General features: G+C 42.8%; 2 protein-coding genes across 4 annotated transcripts in view; one reads left to right on the top strand and one right to left on the bottom strand.

Annotated features, from left to right (window-relative positions):
• The first annotated feature begins 2,841 nt into the window (after positions 1–2,841).
• Positions 2,842–9,767, top strand: LOC121708786 (transmembrane protease serine 4-like). 3 transcript variants are annotated; one of them, XM_042091679.1, is made up of 13 exons: positions 2,842–3,263; positions 3,490–3,624; positions 4,371–4,526; positions 4,825–4,951; positions 5,656–5,778; positions 6,154–6,197; positions 6,324–6,486; positions 6,908–7,074; positions 7,419–7,514; positions 7,634–7,776; positions 7,856–8,005; positions 8,575–8,629; positions 9,505–9,767. In XM_042091679.1, the coding sequence occupies exons 1-12, from the start codon at positions 3,113–3,115 to the stop codon at positions 8,581–8,583; spliced, it is 1,464 nt and encodes a 487-aa protein (XP_041947613.1). In that variant the 5' UTR covers positions 2,842–3,112; the 3' UTR covers positions 8,584–8,629; positions 9,505–9,767. The 3 variants fall into 3 exon arrangements, with proteins under 3 accessions (XP_041947613.1, XP_041947612.1, XP_041947614.1); XM_042091678.1 differs by lacking the exon at positions 9,505–9,767 and having other exon boundaries at positions 2,843–3,263; positions 8,575–8,970; XM_042091680.1 differs by lacking the exon at positions 9,505–9,767 and having other exon boundaries at positions 3,240–3,334; positions 8,575–8,970.
• Positions 9,768–14,093: 4,326 nt separating this feature from the next.
• LOC121708801 (sodium channel subunit beta-4-like) overlaps positions 14,094–23,626 on the bottom strand; it is a 13,487-nt gene continuing 3,954 nt past the window's right edge. The window contains exons 3-6 of the mRNA XM_042091715.1: positions 18,258–18,421; positions 17,225–17,447; positions 16,661–16,790; positions 14,094–15,928 (exon numbers count right to left, since the gene is read on the bottom strand). Of these exons, the coding sequence (XP_041947649.1) occupies positions 15,832–15,928; positions 16,661–16,790; positions 17,225–17,447; positions 18,258–18,421 (614 nt within the window). The 3' untranslated portion in view covers positions 14,094–15,831. The remainder of the gene's footprint in view (positions 15,929–16,660; positions 16,791–17,224; positions 17,448–18,257; positions 18,422–23,626) is intronic.

Raw genomic sequence — 23,626 nt, 5'->3', positions numbered from 1 at the left:
GGGGGGGAGGTGGGGTTTTCTGTGGGTGAGTGTCATTTTGTGCTTCAAAACGGGCGAAAAAACTGTTCAGGTCATTTAGCAGAGAGGTGTTGTTCTCACAGCTCCGTGGCGCAGGCTTGTAGTCAGTGATGGCCTGTATGTCCTGCCACAGGCTCTGTGCGTCTCTGCTGTCTTTGAAGTGTGTTGTTATTTTGTCTGTGTAATCCTTTTTTGCCTTCCTGATGCCCTGGGACAGGTTAGCCCTCGCTGTTCTTAGGCCATCTCCAGCTCTGAAGGCTTTGTCTCTGGCCCTCAGCAGTCTGTGGACATCTCCTGTCAGCCATGGCTTCTGGTTGGCCCGAGTGGTGATGTGTTTTATTTCTGTAACATCATTGATGCATTTGGTGATGTAGGAAGGTCAGAGTGTCTGTGTATTCCTCAATGTCAATGTGGTTGTTGTGGGTGGCAGCTGTTTTGAAAATATCCCAGTCTGTTGTTTCAAAGCAGTCCTGAAGTTGTGAGACGGCCCCCTCCGCCCACACTCTCACCTCCTTCAGAACTGGTTTGGTGACTTTTGCTCTTTGTCTGTATCGGGGCAGCAGCAGGATGATAATGTGGTCTGACTGTCCGATGTGGGGGAGGGGTTTGGCTTTGTAGGCTTCTTTCTGTGGGGTGTAAACAAGGTCCAGGGTGTTTTGTCCTCTTGTTGGGAAGTTTACATGTTGGTGAAATTTTGGTAGTACAGTTTTGAGATTTGGCGTGATTGAAATCTCCAGCGATGATTGTGAAGGCATCCGTGTGTTCACTTTGTTGTTCACTGACGGCCCGATACAGCTCATTCAGTGCCATGCTCCTATCACTGTTTTTGTTGCTGGGGGGGATGTACACCATAGATAGATAGATAGATAGATACTTTATTGATCCCCAGGGGAAATTCAAGGTCTCAGCATACAGATAACACAAACACATTCTTTAACAGCAGAAAGAGTAATTAAAGTATATAATATAAAAACACAACTTAGCAATAAGGACAGTAGAAGATAAAGAATATGCTAAATATACTAAAATACAAATTATACTAACACTTAATCTAAATCAATTCTAAAAACAGTATCCACATAGTGGTGATTAATCAATCAGAGGCGCTTGCAATGACTGAGGCAGGGACTGAGCCTGTGATTCTCTGTGCATAGTAAGGTATGGTAAGGTGCTCTAAGGTGCTCTGTGTGAATGAGTGTCACGGTGGTAGTACAATGGTGATAGTGGTCATGATGATAGTGCAAATGAGTAAGTCCAACAGTGCAACAATGCAGAAATAAAGTAAAGTAAAGTCTATATATCTATATATTTAACTATTTAAAGAAAATGTAGTCTGGCCACAGTTCGGCTGTGGCATGGGGGGGGGGGGGGGGGGGGTTATGCATATGTGCTAATGTGCTAATATAGCACGCAAACAGTGAGGCATAAAGACAGTGGTAAAAGTGGCTAGTGGACAGACAGTATCCAAACATGGAGGGGTGAAGAGGCAGACAGACTATGCAGAGAAGTCTATCTCTCCTCTTCCCTTAAGTGAAGCATTGAACAGTTCAATGGCCCCGGGGACAAATGACTTTCTCAGTCTGTCAGTTGTGCAAGGCAGTGAGCGAAGTCTCCAGCTGATCAGGCTCTTCTGCTTAACAATAGTGCTATGGAGTGGGTGACACTCATTGTCCAAGATGTTGATCAGTTTGTTCAGGGTCCTTTTGTCAGATAGTGAAGTGATGCACTCCAGTTCAGCTCCCACTACAGAGCCAGCTTTCCTTACCAGCCTGTCAATTCGCCCCGCATCCTTCTTCCTTGTGCTTCCTCCCCAACATACTACTGCATAGAAGAGGACGCTGGCAACAACAGACTGGTAGAACATCCTGAGGAGCTTACTGCACACATTGAAGGACCGCAGCCTCCTCAGGAAGTACAGCCTGCTCTGCCCTTTCTTGTAGAGTGCATCAGTGTTGGCTGACCAGTCCAGTTTATTGTCCAGGTGGAGACCCAGGTGGAGAATCGCGGTGAATTCCCTGGGGAGGTAGAAGGGTCGGCACTTAATGATCATAAACTCCGCCAGTGGAGAGCAGTGTCTGTGTACTACCGTAGTGTCTCAGCACCAAGCATCATGTGTGTAAACACAAACTCCTCCACCACATTTTTTTGTCTGCTAGGGCTCTGTCAGCTCGATAGCACGTTAGCTGCTCCAGGTGTATAGCAGAGTCGGGAATGTTCTCGTTGAGCCATGATTCAGTAAAAACAGTCACGCAGCAGTTACTCACTGTCTTGTTTGCTGTGACTAAGTCATCTTAAGTGGTTGTATCATGAGTCATCATAAGTGGTTGTATTGACTGAAAGAAAATGTGGAAAAGAACAGATTGTTTCATTTTTTTCAAAAGGGCACTTTGGCATTCCTGCTAAGTACATGATTGTATTTGCTTTAAAAGCTAAGAAAGGCACATGTCTATTGCAAAGACATACATCAGTGACAGACCTTTTTGACTTTGTACAACTCTACTTTGCAAAAAGCAATAAATCATTACAGATTATATAACATGTCCAAATGATATATAAATGTTCTCTATATGTGTTTCTTGGTATTTAGGTGTTGGCTTGACTTGTAATAAGTAACACATATTTCTGGTTCTCACACAACTGTTGAATCTAGAATATCTTTTCATGCATGATTTCAGCTAATGGCTACAATATCTTACACCAAACAACTTTGACAAGATTTGGGAAAGATTCTTGAAAGATTGTAGTCTTTTAACTAATGCCCCCATTCAAGCTTTACTCAAAAGCCTCTAATCTTTCAAGAATCTTTCCCGAATCTTGTCAAAGTTGTTTGGTAAAAGGAGGCCATAAGGGACAAAGATACTTTTGACCTTATTTCCTGCTCGTGGATTCAAATCAGAGACTACTGGCCTCATTTGGAAGCGTTTTCAAAAAGCCACAGAATAGATTTACATTTACATTTTTAGAGAAAAAACTTTAAATAATCCTTATCCCCTCAATCATTGTTTAAACAATAAACCATTTTTGCAGTGATGTGTCAAAACTATAGTTTCAAAGAACACAGCATTTTTGTCAAACTTTCATTGAGAGGGTGGGAATGGGAACAAATCCCCAATCAAGGCTCGTTAAGATCACCTGGGCCGCCAACCAAGCAGAGAGGCAACCATCTGGAAGTTTCTCACTCATTAACGCAACAAAGGCAAGTTCACAAACACAGGGAGAAACACAGACAAGACGTGAACACAAAGGTGAGGTGATCATGTGTTAATTTGACTGCTTTGCCATGGGTGGTAATCATAATTGGGTGCCCAAACATGCTGTAAGTATTTTTAAAAATGAGGTCTGAGGACAAAAACCTTGTCTGGCCTACATTCTCATATTAAGTATAAGTTCTTTCATGGTAATTGACATCTGAATTTTTGGAAAGTTTTCATTTGAATACACACTAAAACACACATTTCTAAACACACACAGCCATGGGGATGCAAACACGCAGGAAGATGATGACTTTCCGTGAGGGCCAGCGGAGGTCAAAGGTAAAGCTGGGTGTCGGCATCGCAACATGCATCCTGCTCATCCTGGGAGCGCTAGCAATAGGAGCGTACTTCTGTAAGCTCTGCAGGTTTCTCCTCTCTCTATTCCCCTCTCTCTATCCCCCTCTCTCTATTCCCCTCTCTCTATTCCCCTCTCTCTATCCCCCTCTCTCTATTCCCCTCTCTCTATTCCCCTCTCTCTATTCCCCTCTCTCTATTCCCCTCTCTCTATTCCCCTCTCTCTATTCCCCTCTCTCTATCCCCCTCTCTCTATCCCCCTCTCTCTATTCCCCTCTCTCTATTCCCCTCTCTCTATTCCCCTCTCTCTTGTTTCTCTTGTTTTGTCTTTGCAATCCCCATCCTTCTACCCCTTAAAAATATACTGTTTGGTATCCTCTCCTTGAATGCCTTGAATGTTTTTTTTTTTGTGTTTTTTTTTTTCTTGCTTAGTTCTTACTTGCTTTCTCTTTTTTTTAAACCAACCCTTCAATCCCTCAGCCAGCTCCTGTTTCCCCCCCATCTTCATTCATACCCCATGTCATGCACATGCCTGAATGATTCTCTCCAGAAAATTGGACTAGATTATAGACTGACTATCAGGATCCTGTAATCTTGTGGGGAATGAGTGGTGGGTGAGGGCAAAAAGCAATTTCAAGCTCTGCATAGTACGAATTGACTGAACTGCACTGTGCCACTGGCTGCAAACACAAAACACTCTTGACTGTGTGTGATCATGTGCTGTTTAGGGCTCTGTTATTCTATAGACCGCAGTAAGATATTCAAGAAAAGTCTCTCTCTCTCTCTCCCTCCCTCTCCACACAGTGGCGGAGCGGTTAATTGCAGATAACTACTTCTTCTGCCGGAGCTCTCTGGGGTTTGTCCCCTCAGAGGTCACCTGTGATGGGAAAGCCGACTGCAGGTACGGAGAGGACGAGGCCAACTGCGTGTCCAACGTCCCCAGCAATGGCACCTTCCCGGGTAGGTGCCTGTGTAATGGTAGCCAGCGGAGGTTACACACTGTTAATAGAAGCAAATGCACATACATGCATATGTGTACCAATGTGTCTTTTGTGAAGAAACACACATAATGTGCTGTACTGGCCAGGATTTAAATGGTAAGCTAGGTGAGGTTTACAGAACGCGGTGAAATATGTTCAGGACACAAAATAAAATTTGATTGAAATTTGTAGGTTTCAATTAGACCAGACATAATTTTGTTTCCTCTGAAACCTGTCTACATAACAACAACAACCCCCCTGTTTTTCCTCTCTTACAGTACGTCTTGTGAGCAATCATTTGGTGCTGCAGGTGTACTCTGCTGGGAGCGGCTGGAGTTATGTGTGTGCTGAGAACTGGAGATGGCGCCACACCCAACGCATCTGCCGGCAACTAGGCTACACAGAGCGAGTTCATTTCTATTACTTGCACACACACACACACACACACCTACCTCTACCTCTAAGAATTGCCCACCATTTTATTTTAGTTCCTCTGACTGCAAGACATAGACTATCATTTGAATCGATTATGCATAATGTACTCTACAAATTCACTGCCAAAGTGGCCATATTACTTTAGTGCTTTATCTCTCTTGCATTTTAAATTCTACTTCCATCTTGCAGTCCTCAGTAAGACTTGTTTGAGTCATAACCCAATCCAATTTCTTATGTGAATTTTATATAAAGTAATCATCTGCATGGTTTGAGTTGAAAAGGTATCGTGACTCATTGTCTCATAAACTGACGCCTAATTACATACAATTGTATTATGCTTATCGCTGAACACTGTTACAGTAAAATGCACCTTTAGCAGAATGACTGACCCGTGTCTCGCTGTGAACCCTGATGATTAATTTGTTTAATGGTTTACAGAGTGTGACTAAAGTTGATGTCCACATTCCTTGTAAAGGTCCTGTACGTACGCAGCATCTGTGCAGCTCACAAATTGCAATCGCAATTACTTGCATCAATTGACCACAAACCATGTTGGGAAACCAGTAGGCCAAACTGATTCTGTTTGATGTATTGCTGGCTGCTCTGTTTAGCCAAATAAATTATTCAAGACGACTCTGAAGTGACCATCTCTCTCTCCCTCTCTCTTCTAAAAGGAGTCCCCGCAGTTCTCTTGTCCCAGTGGAGAGTCTGCCCGCCCACCTGCCCAAGTCCTTCAGTGGGGTTCAGGCTAAAGCCTCATCAAACACTGCACTGGTTCCCACAGGTGTTAGACCACAGTAAGTCTGCCGAGAGAGGACATCGACAGACAAGAAGACAAAAATTCTCGCTCTCGCTCGTGTGCACACACACCATGATAATGAGTATGTCCACACACCATGATAAGGGCTGCAATGTCCACAGGAAAAATGCACAATCTGGCTGGACACATGCAGATATGTGACGGTGTAAATACATTTTTGCAAGTCATGTATCCTGTGTTTGTATGAGACACATATACCAGTATGATTGTCAAGTTAATCATTTCACCCCTGATGACCTGCACATGTTTATAGCTGTATGGTCAGTGAACTGTAGTGTGCCAGTAAAGTGCTGATTTCCTTTTACCCTCACGGTCTGACCTTTTGACCTTGGCCCTCCCTCATCTCCTATAGGAAATCTTGCTCCTCTGGCTCGGTCATTGCACTATCCTGTTCAGGTAATTGTGTGTGTGTCTGAGCGAGAGAGTGTGTAGAATCTTTCCCAAATCTTGTCAAAGTTGTTTGGTGTAAGGGCAGTTCCTCGTTGACCTTTTGACCTGTTCTTTTGTTTCTGACCCGTCCAGACTGTGGGCCCGCGGTGGGTGAGGATCGGGTTGTGGGCGGCAGCGACACCTTTATCGAGGAGTGGCCATGGCAGGCCAGCCTGCAGTGGAGGGGCCAGCACCGCTGTGGGGGCTCGCTGGTCTCCCTCAGATGGGTCGTTACAGCTGCACACTGCTTCAACAGGTACTGACACCCTCGTGGAGACATGGTCAGGATTTCACCAAAATTACATGTTTTTTGTGGTAGTTTTAGGAACATTAAGCAGTATCATTTTCATTTGTTGTAGGACGCTAGCTAGCCTTTTTAACATCTTAAGTCATTTTTGTTGGTATATTGTTTGAAGGAGGGCGACGCACATCTGCCATTCTCACATGACACCAAGCCTATTCACTATGCCAGTTGTATCGCAAAAATACACCATTTGGCAGGCAAGCAAGCCAGCTTTGATCCGTGCCACTAATGATATTATTAAAGCCAGGTATGTTAAGATAGCTAGATTAGAGTTACAGTACAGTAGCTGCTTAGATGGCAAAAAAACAGTACTGCCTCATTATACCTCATCATTCACTATCTGATGCCTTGATATGTACTGATGTACACATAGTCAGACCAGGGAAGTGGACCACTGGCGTGTCGTGCTGGGCAGGACGCAGATGGGGTCATCTGGGGGCGTTTCCGTGGAGAGTATCGTCATTCACAGCAGCTACAAACCCACATTGAATGACTACGACATCGCCTTGATGCAACTCTCCCAACCTGTGGAGACTACAGGTGGGCTGAGGGACATTTAGATTGTCCTCATGGGTCTGCCATGGAGTGTACTACTAGAGGCGTTATGTACTTTGAGCTATTTGAATGTTCTGCTCACCAGGTGTTGAGCAGGATTAGATTGATGTCAAATATGAACACGGTCCTGTTTTACTGTCTGGTGTGCTGTGTTTATGGATTGTTATGTTAGCGGCATTATTTACTCATATTGGCTTTGTAGCACCATTACTTTGGGTAAATGTAAATGAATGGCTCCACAGCAGCAGTTAAACAATGGCTCACCTGCCCCTAGTTTTCCCTATGGCTTAATCACGTAATGTTTGTTGCTCTGTAATGTTTCCATCCAGACTCTGTATATCCAGTATGTTTGCCCCCATACTATGTGCCCTTGAAGACTGGAGAACCACTCGTAGTGACTGGCTGGGGTTTACTTCAGGAGAACGGTACGTACAGGAGAAATTTGAGGATTATTGATCACTGTCTGGGGCACATTCCCTTCTATATGCCCTTCTAGGAAACCTTTTGCTTTCTTTAAGCCGTATCTTCTCTTCTATTCTTTTAGGTGAGCTAGCCTCTGTCTTGCAGAAGGCCACGGTTCCTCTGGTTGACAAGGGAGTCTGCACCCAACCATCTGTCTACGGCACCTCCATCTCACCCAGAATGTTTTGCGCTGGGTATATGAAGGGTGAGATGGATTCTTGCCAGGTATGCCTCTTGTCGTCAGGGCATTCTATTGTTCCACTTGTCAGATTCCATTCTTTAATTCAATTCTACTGTTTCCCAGGGTGACAGTGGGGGTCCTCTGGTGTATCTGACCTCTCACTGGCAGTTGGTGGGTGTGGTCAGCTGGGGAAGGGGATGTGCCCGCAACAACTACCCCGGCGTCTACACCAATGTCAGCACAGTGCTTGAGTGGATCCACTCAGTCATCCAAGTAAGAGGCCTTGGTATAGACCTCCTGAAGTTCGCCTACAAAAAAGAATCAAAACGGCCATCTTTGCCCATATAAGGACATCCGGTTGTTAATTGAAGCTAACTTACCTATGGCAAGTTGCATTGCAGGTTAGCTCTGGGTAGCAAAAATCTAAGTGTCCCCTTCACGTACCGGAGATCACAGTATCCACTCGAAGGCAGAGGACAAAAGTGTGTTCAGGAAAAAGTCTGCATTTCAGACTTTTTCATCCCCGTGAGAGTTTAACAGGTGCCATAATTCAAAATCTCCATGTTATTTTCCCATAGGAAAATTCGCCAGATACCGGATGTCAAAGATGGCAGCTTTTTTGTAGGCGAACTTCAGAGTTTTATGGGTGGTAGCTTAGCATGCATCAGTAGGCTACAGTTCTGTGCAAAATCTATTTTTTGCTAAGAATTCTGAAGTCTGTTGCAATATACCATCTCACCACTAGATGGGATAATTTCCCCCAAGAATTAACCCAAGAAATACACAACAATAACCCAGATCTACCCATAACGATGTGTATTTTTGTTCCTAATCTTTTTCAGAATTCTTGACGAACCTCATAATTAGTATTTTGAAGTCATTCCTTCGAAGCATCAGGTGATCATATATAAAGGATAAATATATCCATTATCATTATGCTGCTGGGTACCATCATTACTAAACATCCTGCCAAATGTGTTTGTGTTGTTTTAAGTCATGCTGTTATGCTGCATGCTGTTATCATCATAGTTATCCCACTTTCATCTACTTATCTGAAAAATATTGTTTCATGTACAGATTTTTTTTTATATACATACACATTTAAATGTACAGGTCTTGAGAGGTTTGTGGAAATTGTTTATTAGAATGACACACACAAAAAAACAATAACGCCATCCTTTGTATTTTATCCAAAACTTTTATTTCTTAAGCTTTTGTAATAAAGAAAATATAATTGATATGCATGGCTGTGTTGTTTGAATGCAAGAACCACATGGATGCCCCTTCATGTTATGGACCAAGGGGTCAGAGTTTGTGACTGGGTGAGATCAACTTTAGAATCTCTGACCTGGGACATTAGAATGTAAGGGAACATTCTGGAGATTTGCACATTTTTAGGTGATGTTTCTGCTTTGGCAAATTGAAGTTTAGCTTTGGTTCTGTTCAATCAAGTGTGACTGTTGGAAGAATGTTTTAAAGGTCACCATTAGGTCTCGTAGCATTACCATTCAACTGGACCAGATATGAGTCCAAACTCCATATTTATATATTAATTCAGCATATTCATATATTATGTATTAATTTAGACCTGTGTGTAAATCCAGAGGGGACTTCATGGGATCATGCAGAGAACCATCCTAGGACCCCTTGGTCAACAGTGAAAATGCACAAAGGACATCAGTTTCTGAAAAGCATCATAGAGCTAGGATGCTTGTATTTTACAGAGAGATTAAAGGATTGAAAATGATAACTTTCTCTCTCTTCCCTTTTAGATCATCTGGATTATATCATCTCTACAAAGCTTTTAAGAAACCAGCTCAATTTCTTTGAACAGTTGACATTTCAAAACATCTTGAAATACACAATCCCATATTGAAATACAGAGTTATTGTAATTGTTGAACTGCATTTATGTTATGGTGTCTACTTTCACAGTTATGTTCACATTTTGGTAAAATAGATCTACTGCATTTATGGACTCAACATTCAGCAACAGCAGCCTCCATAGATACAGAACACTTCAAGTTTGAGAACATTCTGTTGTCTAAAGTGCAATCGAATACTGTGGGCAGCCGACTCAAAACGTGGCCAAACAGCAGATCATTTGCATTACATTACACAATCTCACACACAAGTGAACAATCAACAGAAACAAGGCATGGAACCTAACACAGTCATTCAACCCTGCCCCAGTGAAGTGGGCCTTACCATTCACCATATTACAATTAACAACATTCAGTATTGCTGGCAACCATTTTGTACCATTCTTATTTTCCCAATCTTTAAGAATTTCTCCAAATGTGTCTTGGATAATGTCTTTAGTACTTCTGCTCAAAATGGTTTATTTACCCATTTCATAAAATCATGACATCAAGACTGATATTCCGTTCCCCGTATGTAGGCCTACACTGCCATTTCCACCCAAACCAAATAGCTCTGGGAGTTGAACAAATGATTCAGTACAGATGGTTGATGTTAAAGAAACTGGGGAAAAAATCTCAACAGCTGACTCTCCCTGTGCCCATAGAAGCAGCCATTCATACAGAAATAAGCCCCAAACACTGGTGTGCTAAACACCTTTAGGCATTAATGTTTTCATAAATGTGCATATCAGAACGTGTTGATCAAAAAGTGTGGTGGGAAAAAACTAGTCTCTTCACTACATTGTCCCCACTGAGGTAAAGCAAGTCACGCACTTGCTCCCTCTTTCTGTCCCTGTAACTAACTCCATTTTTCCATCCGTCACAATGCCACACATCCACAGCTCCCGTTAAGAGCTCAACATCCCAACATTATTGCTACGTGACCACAGTATGAGGAGCGAGAGAGGCCCTTTGGTGGATGAGGCGCTCCATAGACGAGAGGTAGCTAACTAGCAATCCAACGGCACCACAGCCTTTATACAGTCACCCCTGCAAGGTAGGGTTATCCCACGACTGGCCTCAAATAGAGACAAATAAAATGTTTGTTTTTTTGGTTCAAAATTATATTTGCCTTTGCCACTAAACTGTAGCTGTGTGTGATTAGTGATAAAAAATGGAACTTTACTGTCATCCAGAAAGCATATGAAAATGTGTTCCCATAACAACCAGACACATGTCTTAACATGTCTCTCTTTTGTTGAACCATTTCTATCAAAAATAATGTAGTTAAATATTACAACACAACAGAGCTTACATCTCCTTACCATCTTCCAGTGAACAAAAAAGGGGGTGGAATTATCTTTACTCCTTTTCAATATCCTTACCACCTTTTTAATAAAAACAATGTGCCCTAAAGTGTCAGAAATTACACAGATACACCTTTTAGAATTCATGGTTTAAGTTGGCCTACCCTATTCACCTTATTTGTTGGAGCCTACATCCGTCCGTTTTTCATCTTCTGTCCTCTGTTTACATAATGACGTGGTGCAGTCAGAGCAGATTAACTAGAATATTCTTCAACTTATATTTCTTTCTGCAATCAATATGGATATTCTATACAATATATGACTGACAGAAAAAAACAAGTTCACTTTTACATGGCTTAGGATGTGTCAGGCACTGTCTACCATCACATTAAAATCAATACAACACAGCTTTGGCAGAAAATAGAAAACCAGATTTCTGAATACTGAAGTGTCATGGCGACAGCCATTGTTGGCTCCCCAAAAAGATGCTGAGTGGTTGGCAGTAAATTTCCATGAGCAAGCTTAACAAAACATACCCAAATACATCTAAACACAGTTCTCAATGAATGTAAATATGAATTTCCCCCTAAATATATTCCTTTGAGTTTCTTATCCTTATTAAGGCCCATATCCTTCATCAGAAATGCAGAGGAACTGAAACCCTGAACAAACGTTCAAACTAAAAGGGAGGACTCTATCTATGTGCTCAGTATGCTATAGCTATAGTCAATTAGCATTTTGACAATCTTCCAAAAAAACACACACTCAAACTCTCTCTCTCTCTCTCTCTCTCTCTCTCTCTTTGTACATCAAGACATCAAGTTAGAATATACATACATCCAGTTATTTTAAAGATGTAGGAAGCTTTGCCCTGAAGTAAAGAATCTCCACTGCATATGCAATCTTAGGATGTTAGACTGAAGCTCTATCCAAACAAAACCTCATAAGCCAACCTAACTCTAAAGTGCCATCTAGTGCTACCATCAACTACGGTCATGATGCTACTTCATCATAAATCAGTGGATGTGCAGCACTAATTCCACATACACCTAATTTAAATAATAATTATAAAAAAAACCTTCCACACAGACCACTGAAGACTTTCTCACTATTGCATTTCAATCAAGTGATGATAGAGGAGGTATATTGCGTGTATGGGGTGGAGTGAGTGGTTGAGTAGTTAGCAATATGCTAACTTTACAGATCAAGTGAAAAGGAAGATCAGATTACAGAGGGTAATAACATTGAATGCCATTGCTTTTGTCATTCAGCTCCAGAGTACATTTATCTGTTGTATGAAAGGTAAGACTAGAAGCAAGATATGACAGCTTGAATGAACTCTTATTTATGTGTCCTCAGTTTAGAAAAACATAATTCCGCTACTCATCTAATCCTAGTCTAGTTTTATGAGTCATTTCTACTGACCATGGATATCCTCCAGGTAGACATATTTGCAGTCTCTCTGAATTGGGCATGTTAGAAACTGTTGAGTCCAAATCTCACATAATGCTAGGACATACCCAAGCAATTGTGCCTCTCCACTGGAGGTGCCTCAGGGTTCGATACTTGGTCCAATTTAAATATTAAGTACCTGCCTGAATGCTATCATCAGCTCATATGTTCTATTGCTGCTCTGCAGATGAGCCCCAACGTTACCTGTCATTCCAGACAGATGAGTCAAGTGTTTCAACAAACATTTCTGTTTCAAGACTCACAGCTATTCAGCCTGGCTAAGGAGGTTTCTTCTGACTACATACTTGCTCTGCTTTCTTTTGCACTTTCTTCAGTTTTCTAACAGCTACCTCAAAGTATATGCCAAGACTGAAGTTTGGTTTTACAAAATATGCCAGGGAATTAGTTTCAACAGTTTAAAAATGTTTTAAGAAAATGGGTAAGTGTCTCATTTGTGAGGCAAGGGAGCGTGTCATTGTTGGACTACATCCTTGGCATCATTTGCTGTAGTAGGGACCTGAAAAGTGGTAAACCTTTTTCAAGGGAGAGGGGGATAATGAGGAACAAGGGATTTTTTTTTTTTTTTTGGGGGGGGGGGGGGGGGTGACCTGTTTACACAGGTGTTCTGCAGGTGTAGGAACTATCCAGTCTTGCAGTAGCATCTCACTTTAGACATCCCCATATATATGACTGATTTTGCTTCCTAGTCCTTGTCACTCCATTGTCTTTTCTTTACGCCAATGCACAGAATGTGTTATTGCCATTACCTTACATTTGTAGGAAATTATTTAGCAGTTGGTCTGAGCAGTTGCATAAATGTAGCTACAAACAGAAATGTAATGCATATGTATGTTTGTAGGTGCAGTGTGTGTGTGTGTGTGTGTGTGTGTGTGTGTGTGTGTGTGTGTGAAAATATGTGTGTGAATGTGTGTGTGTGTATATGTGATGTATGTGAATGTATGTGTACATTCATGATTACAAGCTCTCGGTATAAACCTCCTATGAGTACCACTTTGCTGGATCATCACTGAGCATTGGGCTCCCAACTCAGTTCTGTGGGCTTGGATACGATACTCCTGGGGTACAGGCCAGAGAGCATGCTTCTCAGAGCTGTCGTTAATTATAATTAGGTAACAGTCCAGATCAAAGCCCTGGCAGGTACATTACAGCCCTAAACGATCCACAGCAGACTCTCTGACACTGCTCAACGTGAGCCATAGGCAGATATATGCATGCACTTACACACTCTCTCATACACTCATACACATCGTCACACACTCACCATCACTTATTAGGACACAATATACACACAGACAAACAGACGACAGACAGACACACACACACACACACACACACACACACACACACACACACACACACACACACACACACACAGAATTATGTGTTATTGTAAAGCATGATTAGTAAGCATAAACTACTTTGACATGAAAAAAGTTTGAACCGACCTCTAAATACGTGGTTGGTAATATATGATTCATTCTGGGTTTCAAGTGAAAAAAACATCAAGTATATTTCTACTGTTAGGAGCTTTGTGTATCTATAAATCTGGCATTAGAACATGCTAAAATACATTGGTTAACTGTAGCTTTTAAGAGATTCATTCATTTATCAAGGAGCATGGGTCTTGGGATGGGATTGTCAGGTTCATTCATCTGCGTGAAGTATTTTATCTGTCCTTTTTATAAGTTTTGCATCTTTTTAAACATTTTCTTTTTGTTTCTTTTTGCAGCGTTTATGTTTTGCATGTATTTGTATTTGTTTGCATTACTTAGTCCTTTCCACCAGCAGGTGGCGATAGAAGCGCTTACAGGCACCTGTGTTTTGTTTTTTTTTTGTCATCGCAAGCAAAACATAAAAATAAAGAATGTCCCTGGGCTGAACCAGAAGCAGTGCCCTTCATTCCCCATAATTTTTCACCTCAGCCCCCCTTCCTAGAATAGGTGACTAAGGAAAAGTGCTGAACGGGTAGTTCAGGTTGTGCATGTAGTAGAGTATGGAAAGAATGAAAAACTGAGTTGAGGGGCCCACGCACTCTCAATGGTACATCACTGTGGTAACCTTGGCAATAGCATTACAACTGCATCAAGGCTACAGGATTGCATTACCTCTCTGTACTGCTCAAAATAGACTGTACGGGAAGAGAGAATACCAACAGTTTATTGCATCCACCACACAGCAGGCAGGCCCTTCTGCTAATGTTGACTATTTTAAGAATCTCATTAACCAGATTCCTCTAGCCAGGCGTTCCTGCACAGACAGAGGGAGTTATCCTTGACTCCCGATAGAGGGTGTGGCTGCACAGTGTGGCCGAAAGGACACAAACGAAGCACAGCTGAGTAACAGCTCTGGTCGACATCTGTCCTGGGAGCAGTTAACTAATGCCTGTGGGACGTGTGGGCCACAATAGACAAACTTGCGATGTTCCCTGGGGAATAGATGCGATCCAGCTAAGAGCTGAGGTAAGGGCAAAACAACTTTCAGGGATGGTGTGAGGAAAACAGATGAGCAAGAAGAGAGAGAGAGAGAGAGAGAGAGAGATGGACAGAGACAGAGAGAGAGAGAGAGAGAGAGAGGGAGGGACAATATTTTACCTGTCAGAGAGGTGCGTAAGTGAACCTGTGCAGGATTGGACAGGTTCACTGACCGTTTTTAACTAAGAACTAGGAGAGAGAAAGAGAGATAGAGAGGGGGGGTGCTCCTTATCCAGCCCAGAAGAAAAACAATGTATAGCTTACATTTATCCCTGTCTCAAGCATAGTTTGCATAAAATAAATATATGCTATATTACTATTTCTTTACATTATCATAAGAAAAACAGTCCCACATGGTTCTGTGTACCATTCGACCACACAAGTGCATATAGAAATATATGCAGAAATGAAGAGTTCCCTCCAAATTGATTCATACACCTGAGAGAGAAGCATGAGTTGATATGTCCTATAGCTGCATCTGCAAAAGAAGCACCACAGTTCTAGACCAGGAGCCACAGATGGCATCCACTTTCCCTTTGCACTAGTGCACTCGAAAGGATAAGGTGCCATAAAAGAAACAAAATGTTGCACTAAGAGAAGTTCTCTAAGCATATACATTGCAGGGGAAAAAGAAGCAGCGATACCACAACACGAAAGGCTGTTAGACAAATCAAACGATGTGGAAATACAGGAGGTGTGGTTGTAGCCTATTGCTTAGTGTGGATCAGTGTGGGCTTTCATGTTTCGTGCCTAGTGTGGTAAATGGAAGCAGGAGGACTGGAGAGGTGTTTAGCCTGAAGGGGGTGCTCGTCTCATGTCCCTCCTGCATTTGGCATCGTTCTGCAGAGGTATGAGTCAAGAGGGAGGGTACTGTGTTTTGGATGATTTTGTTTTGTTTTGTTTTGTTTTGTTTTGTTTTGTTTTGTTTTGTTTTGTTTTGTTTTGTTTTTGTTTTTGTTCTATGGGAATCTACATACATGCAGGCTCTCAGGCTTTCTTTGGTGTGGCTTTGGGCGTCGATTTGGATCCTGAGAGGCCGTTTTCTGTGTTATCGATCCCTGAAGACGTCACAAGGCACTCTTTACTGTGAGCCATAGACACAGATAGAAAAAGGACAGAGAGGGTTATAGGGAGAGAGAAAGGGAAAGAACAAACAAGTTATCCTCAAATAGGCTGGAATATCAATTTCTTTGTGTCATCACAGAGTATTCTGGTCACATTTGTGTTGCATTTTGCCTGATTTTTGTCAAAATAAATTGAATATGTAATTAAACCCCCCCACCCCAACAAACTGGTTTGTGTCCTGTTCATTTTGAAAGACCATTAGCTATTCTGTGTCAGCTCCAGGAGTGGAGGGACTCATAATCTGCCATCCCACTCAGTGGTCATCACATACTGGATTTCCACATTGTATGTTCTTTTAATTCACATCAACATCAACGTCAACACCAACACATTGCATTTATATAGCACTTTTCAAGGCACCTAAAGTGCTTCACAGTGAAGGGAGAACTTCACTAACCACCACCAATGTGTGTAGCACCCACTTGACTGATGCACGGCCGACTAATGCTCACCACACACCAGCTTTGAGGTGGAGAGTAAGGAAAGGAATGCCACCGGGGGATGATTAGGGGGCCAGACTGAATGATCAGAATGTTGAGAATTTAGTCAGGACACCGGGGAAATCACTACTCCTTGCCAAGGGATCTTTTATGACCACAACGAGTCAGGATTAACGTCTCATCTGAAGGACGGTGTACGTGAATGGGATTCACTTGTTATTCTGTGTTGTGCTGTGTTAATGTTCACTTACTTTTTCTCATCTAACTTTGCAATAATGAAGAGAGTCAAGTTCTTTATCAGAGCGTAGCACACAAGCAGGCCGATGAAGCCTCCCACACAAGAGGCGATCAGGATACCCAGACTGTTATCCACCACCTTCACTGGAGGAAGGGAAACCCAGAGCAGAACGTTAAAGGACAAACTTGTACGAACGTGTATCCCAAACAATTATGAAGATTGTCTCAGTAAACTGTATATAAATACAAAATCATACTGTGTGCACTTCACAGGGAAGTAAAAGAGTACTTAATATCAAATGTTCACTGGTACTGGTTGTATACTGTTATAACTGTGTATGTGACAAATAAAACTCTCTGAATCTGAATCTCTGAATCTGAATGTTCATATGTTACAAGACTAACTCTAACCGTAACCCCTCATTCCTCTTGTAATAACATGCATTAATATACTGTACATTAAATTGCTAAAATAGAGTCTACTGTATTAATTAATTAAGCATTACTGTAAAGGAAATAGGTAATCAAGGTTTGAAGCATCTTGTGCCACTAATTTTTGCCCCTCCCTAGCCACATACGTTCATCGACCACCACCAGGGTGAAGGTGGCATTGTGGAATCTGCCCTTCTCTTTGGGGTTCTTGCCATAGCAGGTGTAGACCCCTCCATCCTCAAAGGTGATGTTCCAGAGCAAGATGGAGACATTCTGGTCCTTGGTGGAGCCTACAAACTCCACCCGGTCCTTGTAGATGTTTAGGTGTCGAGGCTCTGTGAACTCGTCCTTAATCACAGCGTCACACAGCTGTGTGTCAAACGAAAGATTGAGGTTGAAAGTATACATGCATCATTTCCCTGAACGTCTTTCAATACATTACTTGGCTTCTCATGGTTGAGTGTGAGTGTTACTTCCTTCACAGTTGTTGGTGAACTTTTTGCTTAATCATTCTTGCAGATGCTTTATTGATTTGCTTGGCAAAAAAGTCGACCAATCAATAACATTAAACAATTATAGCCTATTGAAACCAAAGCACTCCACAGCCAATAGTGTTTCACATCTGTTCAGCATACACTTAATTAATTAAGCAGTTCTTATGAGTTATGGTATTATGATATTCAAGGATGTGGTAAAATAAGAGGTGGGTAAACTATGAATTCTGTGACCGTGGTCAGGTGGACTGCGCCATGCGGTATCAGATTGTTCATAGAGTGTTGATGAGTGTACATATTATGAATGTGTATAATACAGTGTTTACTTGCGTTTAGCCTCCACTACAGCCCTAATGATATTTGTTTATTTTCATTGATATTGCATTGACATTATTGAGTATTATTGTTATTTTCCTTAATGTAGTCAAAACTGTTCACTGTTCATTTTTAACTGTTGCATTGTTTTTATTTGTTAGCCACTTTGGACAAAAGTGTCTGCTAAATCATATAACTATAACCATAACCATCAACATATCACCCAAAGAATATGAGAAAAATGTTTCATCAGTTGGAAAATCAGCTGGTTTCTGACTCAGCAACCAGATGGTGGACTCAGTGACCACTCTCATGACTCTGTGGCATCGTGGGTAATAGATGCAGACAGGGGGAGGAAACAGGTCCTTACCCTGTTGGCCGGGTCGGTGTCGTTGAAGGACCATTGGAAGAAGAGGTCCTGGATGCCAACACAGCTGGCGTACTTGCAGGGCAGCAGGACGGTGCTGCCGTTCACCGCCTCCAGGTAAGGGATCTTTCCTGTGATCATCTCCAGAGCCTGGCCATACCACACACCTTACAGGGAGACACACAGCAGCTAGAGTGGGTGGGTTGCAACAGTAAGCTACAGTAAGGCTTTGGGTTATTTAGAATTCTATTGGAGTATTCTATAGTTTCTTGAATGCCATCCTGACTTGGAATGTCAAGGTTTGTCTCTTAATGTAGTTGTTTAGCTGACCAGTTTCCTCGTTGCTAATCATTCTCTCATCCCCCCTCTCTCTCTCTCTCTTTCTCTCTGTCTTTCATAAACCATCAGCTCTGCCACCCATCATTAATCAGCCAAGGTCAGATGGGGACAGTTTCATAGTGCCACACAAACGCAGGCACTGGCACCCACCCGCAAACTCTTTCTCTCTCTTGCTCTCTCTCTCTCTCATACACACACACACACACACACACAGATGCAGTAGCAATAAAACATCTGTGCATGCATGCAACATTACAGACGCAACACGCCCTACTCCTACCCCCTTCAGCATCCGTCTGTTCCTCTCTGTCTCGCTCTCTCTGGTTAGCTTGTCTCAACCCGTCCTCCTCAATCCCTCTCCCTCTCTTTCATGCTGCAGACGAATACTGCAGAAACCCCCTCACAGGACAGAGAGGCTCTACGCCCCCCTCGACACACACACACACACACACACACACACACACTTCCCCTCCCTCCCTCGTCAGCTGCCATTCCCCCCTCTTTTCTCCCTATTTATTCTTCTCACTTCTCACTCTTTCTGCACCAGCATCTCTCTCTCTCTTCCTCTCTCTCTTTCTCTACCTATCTTCCTCTCTTTCCCTCTCATCCTCTCTCTCTGTCCTTCAATTCCGCTCTTCTTCTCTGTCTCTCCTCCTCACCCTCTCTCTGTGTCCCTCTCTCTCTCTCTGTCCTTCAATTCCTCTCTGTCTCTCTCTCTCTCTGTCTCTCTCTCTTTCTCTCTTTCTCTCTTTCTCTTTCTCTCTCTCTCTTTAATGTGGAAGACTGAATCAGCTGGTGGGGCGGGTGCCCCTGCAGTCAGTTCGTCTGAGAGGTGAGGAGCCGAAGCGAGCCCATGGATGCTAGAGAGAACCCAGCAGAGAGGGGGAGGAGGAGGAGCCCATTTGTAGTTGTGGCTCATGTGGAACCAGGAAATGCCGGGAGATGTTACATGAATATGCATGCTTGCAGTGAAATATGACATGTGACTTATGGCTTGTCACCGCTTGTAAACTCATGACACACGTTGTTTTTAAAATCGCACAGCTTATTTTTGCCTCTGAGTTATATCGATACAGGCTGATAAGAGCAATGCAATGTGTAATCAAAAATAATGCAAAAATAGTGTTGCAAAGATCTGAAGGCTGGACTAATGTCATTATATCAACACAAGCATACAAGCACCGATTCAGCCCATGGCGTCTAACTAGCTGCCAGATGAGGCTATTCAGGGGTTCAGTCCCACCATAAACACTCTTTAGAGGGGGCTTGAGTGAATGAGAAAAAGGGCTGAGGTTGCAGAATGAGATGGTGTGATGGGATCTAACATGCTAAGCCCACACTGTTGAGCAGAGCTAGTCAAACAAGACAAGTGTTTGTGTGTGTGTGTGTGGGTGGGGAGGTGGGTGTTGTCCAACAAATTTCTCATGAAGCCTTCTCTGCCTACTTGGAATAATATAAAAAACGTTTTTCTCGGAGAAAATCACTAAACAGCTGCAATGAACAGCCACTACTGTAATAGCAAACAATATACACTAAATGTGGATGCTGCTGCTGACGATTATAATGATGATGATGATGATGATGATGATGATAATGATATGATGATGACGATGATGATTATGAATACTTATGAATACTAATTCTTATTTGGGTCTGTCAGGCCAGAACTTAGCCCTCAGTAGACTGACACCAATTATCCCGACTCCAAGATCCAATCCATTCAATATTTACCTATATGCTGTTATTCCCACCAATGTCTGTCCTCATTGGTGCGACTTAGGGGACCACAGTGTGTACACTGGCCAGGGCCTTGGGGCCTGTGGACTTGGACTGTCTCCCTAATGTATAAGCTGAGTGTCCCCAAAAGACCCAGGATGGGGCGTAGCTAAAAATGTGAAACTATCAGAAATAAACACATACAGTACACTGACAAACAAATGAACACTCTAGCTTTTGGTGGCACAGGGTTTGTTATGGTGAGTGTTTTGGTCCCATTTAAAGGTCATGTGACTGTAAAAGGGTCTGCTAATAGCTTTTTTTTTTTTAAGTATATTTTTGGGCTTTTTATGCCTTTAATTATAGGGCAGTGGAGAGTGACAGGAAGTGAGTGGGAGAGAGAGCAGGGGCGGGATCCGGAAAGGACCACGGGGCGGGAATCGAACCCGGGTCGCCGGCGTACGGTGCAGGTGCCCCAGCCAGTTGCGCCACAGCTGGGGCCTAGGGTCTGCTAATACCTTTACTGGGGCCAGTGACCTAAATCCTTAACCACATGTCCACATGTCAAAGAGACAAGCTGATCCTCTCCAAACCACAAGGTTATAGGCTTGATCTCCAAATATTGTTTGTACACGTTATGAGAGTGTGTGTGTGTGTGTGTGTGTGTGTGTGTGTGTGTGTGTGTGTGTGTGTGAGTGTGTGTGTGCACGTGTGTGTGTGTGTGTGTGCACGTGTGTGTGCACGTGTGTGTGTGTGTGTGTGTGTGTGTGTGTGTGTGTGTAAGCATGTGTGTGTGGTGCGATGTGTATGTGTGTGGGTGGGGAGTGTGTGGTTGATCATATGCTTTTTTGATTGGTGATGCAGTTGGCAGCAAGCGTGTGAGAGTAAATCTGATCCAGGCAGATGGATGTCCATTTACCCAGCTGTCCGCTGACATTCAGAATGGCCTTACACACTTTTCCTTGTGTGTGTGTGTGTGTGAGTGTGTGTGTGTGTGTGTGTGTGTGTGTGTGTGTGTGTGTGTGTGTGTGCATGATCTCACAGTGCAGCTTCGTGTTGTCTGACAGGAGGGGGTCTATACACGCCAACACGCACACGCACACGCACACGCACACACACACACACAGACACACACATACACACACACACACACACACACACACACTCACACAGGTAACTAGGTATGCGGTCATGAGGGGAGCAGATGAACATGTTGTGTGTGTAGGGGAGATTAATTGCACTATAGTGCTAACTATTCATTTACCAACCAGAAACCATCAGTTCATCAGTTAACTGAACTGCCGGTGGTGTATGCATGCCTTTGAGGTCATGTGCTTGCTAGATTTAGATCAACATTCCTTAATGGTGCTTTCCATCAACAGTCTGTCAACAGCATAAAAAGACACAAAACAGATAGCCTACTAGTGTCAAAAGAGACTGTCTTGTTTTTATATTTTACTATGTGTCACCTGTTTTACATGCCATCTATTTTGTAATTTGTGTTGCATTAAAAATGACAAATTTATGGCCATATTACTAGTTATATGGCCATAAACAAAGCTAAATTATTCAATTAGATATGACATGAATATAAACACAGTATATGATGATGATGATGATGATGATTATTATTATTATTTTTATTTTTATTATAATATCCTGTTTTGAGTCATAGCCTTGTGTGCTGTGTGCATGTCAGAGTGGGGGGTCGTCAACCACATATTTTTTTATGTATTCCCACTCCCACATGATCTTCTGCTTCCCACAGAGCCTTCTGACAGCCACTTCACATCACAAAGTTCCACTGATAGTCTTTCAGCATGCAGTGTGGTGCTATATGGTTCTCTATAACCTACATTGTCCCAATGTGATAAATCCAGCCACCGCTCATCTCTATCTGATGCTACATGACGCAATGTCTTTTTTCCATATGGCAAAGAGCGTAATTCTAAATACAGGCTGGAATGACAACAGATACCTCCATCTTTTTGTCCATATCACGTTTAGGATACTAAAGATGCTGCATTACCTTAAATATCTCCCAAAACACCTGCACACATACACACAGCAACCTTTCACAAACGCTATCTCCCTCTTTAATAATCCAAATTCTACCCTGAGTTCTGATATCACACATCTGGATCCGCAGACCCAGTGAGCTCATGTGGGGCACCTGCGTATATGACAACAGCGCGGGCCGGAGCCTGATCTAAAGGCTGGACTAATGTCATTATATCAACACAAGCATACAAGCACCGATTCAGCCCATGGCGTCTAACTAGCTGCCAGATGAGGCTATTCAGGGGTTCAGTCCCACCATAAACACTCTTTAGAGGGGGCTTGAGTGAATGAGAAAAAGGGCTGAGGTTGCAGAATGAGATGGTGTGATGGGATCTAACGTGCTAAGCCCACACTGTTGAGCAGAGCTAGTCAAACAAGACAAGTGTTTGTGTGTGTGTGTGTGGGTGGGGAGGTGGGTGTTGTCCAACAAATTTCTCATGAAGCCTTCTCTGCCTACTTGGAATAATATAAAAAACGTTTTTCTCGGAGAAAATCACTAAACAGCTGCAATGAACAGCCACTACTGTAATAGCAAACAATATACACTAAATGTGGATGCTGCTGCTGACGATTATAATGATGATGATGATGATGATGATGATGATGATGATAATGATATGATGATGACGATGATGATTATGAATACTTATGAATACTAATTCTTATTTGGGTCTGTCAGGCCAGAACTTAGCCCTCAGTAGACTGACACCAATTATCCCGACTCCAAGATCCAATCCATTCAATATTTACCTATATGCTGTTATTCCCACCAATGTCTGTCCTCATTGGTGCGACTTAGGGGACCACAGTGTGTACACTGGCCAGGGCCTTGGGGCCTGTGGACTTGGACTGTCTCCCTAATGTATAAGCTGAGTGTCCCCAAAAGACCCAGGATGGGGCGTAGCTAAAAATGTGAAACTATCAGAAATAAACACATACAGTACACTGACAAACAAATGAACACTCTAGCTTTTGGTGGCACAGGGTTTGTTATGGTGAGTGTTTTGGTCCCATTTAAAGGTCATGTGACTGTAAAAGGGTCTGCTAATAGCTTTTTTTTTTTAAAGTATATTTTTGGGCTTTTTATGCCTTTAATTATAGGGCAGTGGAGAGTGACAGGAAGTGAATGGGAGAGAGAGCAGGGGCGGGATCCGGAAAGGACCACGGGGCGGGAATCGAACCCGGGTCGCCGGCGTACGGTGCAGGTGCCCCAGCCAGTTGCGCCACAGCTGGGGCCTAGGGTCTGCTGATACCTT

This window comes from Alosa sapidissima, chromosome 5 (genome assembly GCF_018492685.1).
Source record: "Alosa sapidissima isolate fAloSap1 chromosome 5, fAloSap1.pri, whole genome shotgun sequence".
NCBI lineage: Eukaryota > Metazoa > Chordata > Actinopteri > Clupeiformes > Clupeidae > Alosa > Alosa sapidissima.
This window is presented reverse-complemented; position numbering and strand designations above follow the sequence as displayed.

Coding starts and splice junctions, on each gene's coding strand:
- LOC121708786 (XM_042091679.1), top strand. CDS start 3,113: ATGGGAACAAATCCCCAATCAAGGCTCGTTAAGATCACCTGGGCCGCC. Junction 6,198..6,323: donor CATTGCACTATCCTGTTCAG/GTAATTGTGTGT, acceptor TGACCCGTCCAG/ACTGTGGGCCCGCGGTGGGT. Junction 6,487..6,907: donor GCTGCACACTGCTTCAACAG/GTACTGACACCC, acceptor ATGTACACATAG/TCAGACCAGGGAAGTGGACC.